The 6964-nt window shown below is 38.4% G+C and overlaps 1 protein-coding gene across 6 annotated transcripts in view; it reads right to left on the reverse strand.

Annotated features, from left to right (window-relative positions):
* Positions 1 to 1619: 1619 nt before the first annotated feature.
* The window catches only part of LOC125032760 (heterogeneous nuclear ribonucleoprotein 87F-like), a 6673-nt gene continuing 1328 nt past the window's right edge, over positions 1620 to 6964 (reverse strand). For 2 of the 6 annotated variants that reach the window (XM_047624088.1, XM_047624082.1), the window contains exons 2-8: positions 4224 to 4442; positions 3973 to 4095; positions 3706 to 3847; positions 3351 to 3542; positions 2892 to 3218; positions 2692 to 2787; positions 2091 to 2479 (exon numbers count right to left, since the gene is read on the reverse strand). In XM_047624088.1, coding sequence (XP_047480044.1) covers positions 2702 to 2787; positions 2892 to 3218; positions 3351 to 3542; positions 3706 to 3847; positions 3973 to 4095; positions 4224 to 4442 — 1089 coding nt within the window. In that variant the 3' untranslated portion in view covers positions 2091 to 2479; positions 2692 to 2701. Of the gene's footprint in view, positions 1743 to 2090; positions 2480 to 2691; positions 2788 to 2891; positions 3219 to 3350; positions 3543 to 3705; positions 3848 to 3972; positions 4096 to 4223; positions 4443 to 6964 lie in introns of those variants that run through there. The other 4 variants (XM_047624090.1, XM_047624083.1, XM_047624084.1 and 1 more) reach the window with 4 other exon arrangements.

The following is a 6964-nucleotide window of genomic DNA, read 5'->3' on the forward strand; positions in this document are numbered from 1 at the left end:
GAATAAGAAGGAAAGGAGAAGGGGAGAAAATTTGTATATATATATAATGAACATTTTCTGCTGCATCAACTTCTAAGGTTATTAATGGCCTATACAAAATACAGCAATAGGGTAGGGTTTGGGGGTGAAGGCACCAGGTACAGGATATGTACAGGACATAAAAGGTCACATCACTATGGTGAAGTATCGTGACGAAATGGGTAAATATGATTTAACATCTTGGATAAGCAGACAGAAGGGGATGAAGAGAAGGAAAAGGAAAGGAGAAAAAGACCCTGTAATGATGGGCCGAGGTCTAAGGCAGGGGTGATCCCTACTTTAGGTCTCCGTCTCCGCCTCATAACCCCCTTCACAGAAACAATGAGCAAAGGATTGGGGGCGGGGGTCTATATATATATATATACATATATATACAGATATCTGTTTAAAGAGACTGCTTAATATAGAAAAAATTCTGCTAGGTGAACATCTATTTGGGGATTGGTGACGAAGCCCAAGGGAAGGAAGGTTTTCGGTTCATAAGGCGAGGTTTGAGGATTCCCAGATTGGTTAATAGTTAAAACAAATATACATTAGAGGTCATACAGCATTATAGCAAGAAGGGTAAAAATAAGGACTAGGATAAATGAACAGATGAATAAGAGAAGGAAAAGGAAAGGGGGAGGAGACCATGTAAAATTTATGAGGAGAGGGGATTGGGTGTGTATACAAGTACATGTTTTAGCAATATAGATTTGATCATATTGGATCATAAATATACCATTTAATCATGCTATAAAATATTAAAATTCTACAAAAAAAAAAAAAATTTCTTATATACTTGATAAAAACAAAGGTTTCTTTGCTTTACAAAATCTGTCTTTCTCAGCCTCGTCTTCCTTTTATTACGCACACCCAAGTAATTTTGCATTTTATTATAGAAACTAATATCTACACTAACATGGAGTTTCCAGGATAAAGTATTCTGAATCATCTGGTTAGTTTGATTTACTGTCATATCAGATTTAAAATTTCTTGAACCATTGGCAGCCTCCTATGCTCTCATTAACTCATCTCTTGAACCATTCCCTTTCTCCATTTAAAGCTGGAATGGACCCTTCATACAAATTTGGAAAAGTATGTTAGGAATTCGCCAAAAATCTTGATTCAGGTACATTACAAACAAGGCACTATTGAGAGGTAAAGGTATGATTACATTAGAATTTAAACTTGTACTTCAAAATGGTTCATGCGTATGCAATTTATTTTCAAGCTTTTATCAATTAATTGAACATGCAAATCACAAACTTTAATTTGCGAATATTAGTATGTTTTGCATGATGCATGCAATATTTGCAGTTCACTAGAGGACAGCAAATGGTTAACTTGCAATTCTTTTCATGTAGTACTTTCGATGGGATAAAATGTTAATTATTTAATGCCCATGCTTTTTTCTCTTCAGTAGGACAGGTCATGCCCCAAAATATCAACATTTTAATTAGCACAAGTTCACCAATGACAATTTTCATTTGCATTCAGAATTATTTCTGCTGTGGTGAACAAGCTCGAGTTATGCTAGCCCCCAGAAAATGACAACAGATCTGTTGAAATACTTTGGAGGATTCAAAGAAAAAAAAAAGTAATCTTTTCATATATAATTTAAAAAAGTAAAAAAATATGTATCACAGGTAGGCGTGGCAGGTCTGACTAGGGCCACTGCTGACCTTCATCTTTGGTACTGGAGGGTGTGGCGTCATCAATACCTGGGGAAAATCACCAAATTAGTCAACGAGGTAAGCATGCCACAACCGAGAACTTAAACCACTTCAGTTTGTCGTCTTTGAACTTGGTACTTTGAACACAAGACAGTAGCATTGAGGTACAAAAGCTGAAAAGTGCACTCACACTAAAGCGTGACCTAGCACCACTACACAATGTGCTAACCACTCAAAAATGAACGGTGTACCCAACCCTATGATACATTACTGCCTACACCACAAAACCGAACACAAGAACCTACCTGAGGTTTAGACCTAGACAGTTCCTAAGAATTCACTGCCTAGTAGCCTTTTCTCTCCCAGATATGCCTCCGAGGATGTCATAATACACCATTCTTAGGATTAATTTATTTGTAAAATGAAAATACAATGCTGCACACACATTACAAAGAACTGACTATGCTTTGGTTAATTCCATATTGAGATAGTTGACACTTCTACACATTATCCTAAATATATAAAATGCAAGTACAGAGAAAATATCTTTTTTAAATTTTCCAGTGTTCATATTTTTCCTACAATGGAGGCAAGTGGCTAGTCCATGCGACGAATGGAATGTTTCTTGACACTGGCTCGCTTTATCTTGGTGTCGAGGAGCCTGTCGGCCTCCCTATGACCCTAGCTCAGCTTGCCTGCCTCAGTCCTAGCATATCCTGACTGTTCTGGGGCCCTGACTCAAGCCCTGCCTGTCTGCCTGCCTGCATGGCTAACCTGCTATGTACCTAGTGTGTGGTGGAAAATAATAAATTAGTCAACATTTAACTGTATAAGGTTAGTAGTCAAATGTCTAATTTTATTAACACTCTCAAAAATCAACCTTTATCTCTTGAATTTAAACATATATCATGATTTAAGATCATTGCTTTGCCCACAAATACCACGTCTAGCAATGGAAATCTGTGCCAAATCTATGAAATAACTAACAAATACGCACCAGCAAAAGTCTAGTATCGTCTGTTGGGGCCCTGGTTCATGTTTGCAGCACCTCCATAGTTGTTAGGACCAGGGTTGTTGTAGCCTGGAGCTCCACCTGAAATACCAAGACCAACTCAACTTAGTATCGTTTTTGAGGAGAATTTACATTCCAATATAAAATTCAATACTGTTTTAACTTGTAACACCTCTACAGCCTACCTAGGTCTTCATGATCCTTACCGGCACTGTACGGTGCTGGCCTGTTGGTCTGTCCATACCCCTGGTTCCTCATGGGTCCACCACCATAGCTCTGTCCGTAGTTGTTGCCGAAATCGCTAGGTCCCTGACCCCAGTTGTTTGGTGTGCCACCATAGTTGCCAGCCTGTGGGCCCCAACCCTGGTTGGTTTGATTGTTCCAACCCTGATTGTTGGGGGGACCACCTTGCCATGGGCCTTGGTTGCCATAGCCACCCTGGTTGTAACCACCTGGACCACTCTGGTTAGGGGTGCCATAGTTGCCTTGGTTGCCCCAACCTCCACGATTATCTAGAATCGCAATTAATTACTTTTAGTAAAATAATAGTGAACAAAAATACTATTAATATCTAAATTGAAATTTAATGCTACTGCAACCAATGCAAGTACTCGAAAATCCAAAAAGGGAGAAATTATGCTTACCTCCCCATCCGCCACTCTGGTTGTTTCCCCAGTTGTCGTTGCGACCTCCAGCCCAAGGGCCGTTTCCGCCACCACCTCTTCCCATTCCTCCCATGCCACCCATTCGGCCACGCTGCTGCATCTGGATTTCGTTCTTGCTTAGGGCCTTCTTGACATCTACGCGTTTCCCCTTCATCTGTATGTTCTTGTGCACTGCCAAAATAAAAACACACGGTAAGTATGTAAACCTAATGCTGATCCAAGTGGAGGGATTTTCACTGGCTAATCACCCCCTTTGGACCTTGCTAACCCACCTCTCTCAAGATGGGTTATAACAGGATTGGATATTTCCAAGACATGTCAACGTTAGACTTACGGCACTCACAGCATGCCTTATCTACAGCATCATAATCCTCAAACTCTACAAAAGCGAAGCCTCTCTTCTTCTGTGATTCCTTCTCTGTTGGGATGCTGACAGACACAACTGTTCCGAACTTGCCAAAGGTCTCTCGCAGATCCTGTAATAAAGTTTTACGTAAACATTAGTCTCAAGGCATGTGGAGGGGAAATAAATATAAATATTAAGAAAACAAATACAAATACAAATACAAATAATAATAATAATAATAATAATAAAGCTTACCTCCTCATCTACGTCGTCCTTTATACCTCCTACGAACAGCTTCTTGACTGTGACCCCAGACTCAGGCTTCCCAATTTCGTCTCGAGGGACAGCACGCTTTGTGTCCACAGACCTCCCATCGATCTAAAGGGCAGAGAAAAAATATGAAATATGTGCACATTTGGTGGTAACAATTTACTAAAAATCAGAGAGAATAAGAATACAAGTCAACTTGTATATTCACATATCAATATATATTCCAATAAGCTTACCTTGTGAGGTCTGTTTTTCTGTGCCTCGTCGACCATGTAGGCCTGAGAAAAGGCCACAAAGCCAAACCCTCTTGAGCGCTTGGTCTTGGGGTCCTTCATCACGACGACATCAACGATCTCGCCGTACTGCTCGAAGTATGCCTTCAAGCTCTCATCGGTGGTACGGTAGTCTAACCCACCGATGAACAGCTTGCGCATCTGTTCAGGCTCCGAATGTTCCTGCAAGACAAGTAATAAGGGGTTACATCTATCTTAAAATAATGCTGGCATCTGTCCAATACTGATGAAAATAACCTCAAAACTCTGAAATGCTCCTTCCACTCTGGCAATCAATAATGGAGTTCAATCAATAATGGAGTTCAAGCAAAATATTCACTACAAAATCAAATTGAATGCCCAAATAACTCCCACTTTCCTTGTATACAAAAATTAGTATGATAATGAAAAAAAAAAAAAAAAAAAAAATTCTAATAGCTTTCTTTTTCTTTCTGAGGTATCTAAAATCACATTTGACTTGGAATGTATCCTTAATATACAAAAAACATAACCGTCTCTCAATTACAAAGATATGGCAAAATCATTTTCCATATTACTGGCACATAACAGTTTCTTTCATAGGTCACTGGAGAAATTATGAGAATAATGAATTTATCTACTTTATTACTCTAATGTGTGGAATTATATATGCCAAGCCAATAGCAAATACCGTTATTGGTAACAAAATATTCTATATATGCAATAATTTTCATAATTATCAATAATGAATAAAACTATTAGATATTCTACTGCTAGTAAAAGGTTCCAAGTTTAACTTTTTCATTTCTAATATAATGAGTACACCAAATAACTTGACAATAGCACTGTATTTGGAATCAGAATCATTTAGGATAATCCTATGCTATACAAAGAAAAGCCAACAAACATCAGTGAATGGTCTATGCTGAACCTTGGTGTGTATATATAAAAAAAAAAAAAAAAAAATCATTAAATATTCTAATTTGTAACAATGTACTGAACTCCAAATTATAGATAATGCAATGTGTCAAGTTAATTTCATATCTAACCTATTATAGCCACACAAACCTATAGGCATCATAGTTTGCCAGAACGAGTCAAGTAGCAAGCTCCGCTATACACAGCAAACTCCGTGGCCAAAAGGCTACACTGTTGTTAGTCACCATAAGAGTGAAAAATTTCCAGCACCATCATCGTAGGGTTAAAAATTGGGTCTGAAAAACTACTATTTGCCACAACTTGTATGGCCATTTGATTTGCGTGTGAAGATACCAACATTGTAAGATCTCAAAATCCTAGATGTCTTGTAAGCAAATCTACTCGAATACACTGATGATTAGTGGTAGAGGTCCTAAAACTTGCACTCAAAAGAAATGAAAGCCATCACTGTAGCCTATGCACTATTCGCCAAACAACACCCTGCAGATTTCCATGCGTATTTTGTCAAATAAGGATCTAGTCCAACCTCTACTGCTAGAATGTACATGGATATAATTGGTTTTGGCCTAAGTGCTGAGGAAAATTTAGTTACCATATCTCTGTAAACATAAATGGTAATTCTTTACAGTACAGACTCGCCAGGAATTAAGTCCCACACGCCATAAAATTTATTCAATAATCTTGACTGTTCCCATGACTGGGCATGCCCAAACTGCCCAAGGGTTGATGGGAGGCTCTGCCCCTCCCAAAATTATCCAGCAAACATTGTCTTAACCTAAGCATAATGGAGCTGAAACTAGGGAGCAGAGTGGACGTAGGCTGAGAGAAGCACCTTCTGCAATCTTTTCACTATTTGTGGCATTACCACTCATATTCTATACAAGAATATTAGCAATTTGAACTAGCTTAGTAAATTCACATCATAAAGTTTGACTGTTACTAACTGACTATTCTAAAGTAGCTCACACTAAGTTTAAGAAGATTCTTAAAATGCCTGGTCATTTCTGTATGTTTAAGACATGCTGATAATGTTCTCTTCTCACACCTCTAACAGGTTTAGCAATACAGCAAGTCATTAAAACTGATAGTACATTATGGGCCATTTAGCAAAGCATCCACTATGCACTTTTTTTCTTTTTTTTTTTCTTTTTTTTGATATTTAGCAGAGGAAACAAAAACAAGCATTTCTTTTCAAACTAAGGATATACAAATACCAAGTACACATATCCTATTAAGTAGAAAAACATTACAATAATATTTCACACTATACTCCAGCAGCTACAAGCAATACATTTAATGGACTAAAGGGAATGCACAACAATCAACCCCCCCCCCACCTCCACCCCAAACCCAAGTGTTCCCTTCCCCCTTAATGCCAAACTGCTCTTAGCTCCGTGGAACCGCATAATCCCACCCAATTACTTGGGCAACATTAACGTAGCCTCACATCAGCCAATCTAATGCACCCCCCCCCCCATCCATATATCGCTTTCCTCTCGCAATAACCATTCACAAATCCTTAAATCTCACTTTCCCTCCATTTTGCTATTGTGGATTACCTAAATATTTGAAGATGAGGTTTTGCTTCCTGGTCTGGATGCTCAACCACCAAATTGCAGATAAATTACTTTCATAAATATACTTTATTTCATTTTTGGGCCAGTGGAGGTAAATCAAAAGAATTTTCACTAAACCTGATGAGAATTGCCTTAGATGGTTATAGCATGAGAAAAATGGACAAAGTAGGCCTATCTACCACGGTTAAATTTGGAAATGCCACCAACTTC

This window comes from Penaeus chinensis, chromosome 15 (genome assembly GCF_019202785.1).
Source record: "Penaeus chinensis breed Huanghai No. 1 chromosome 15, ASM1920278v2, whole genome shotgun sequence".
NCBI lineage: Eukaryota > Metazoa > Arthropoda > Malacostraca > Decapoda > Penaeidae > Penaeus > Penaeus chinensis.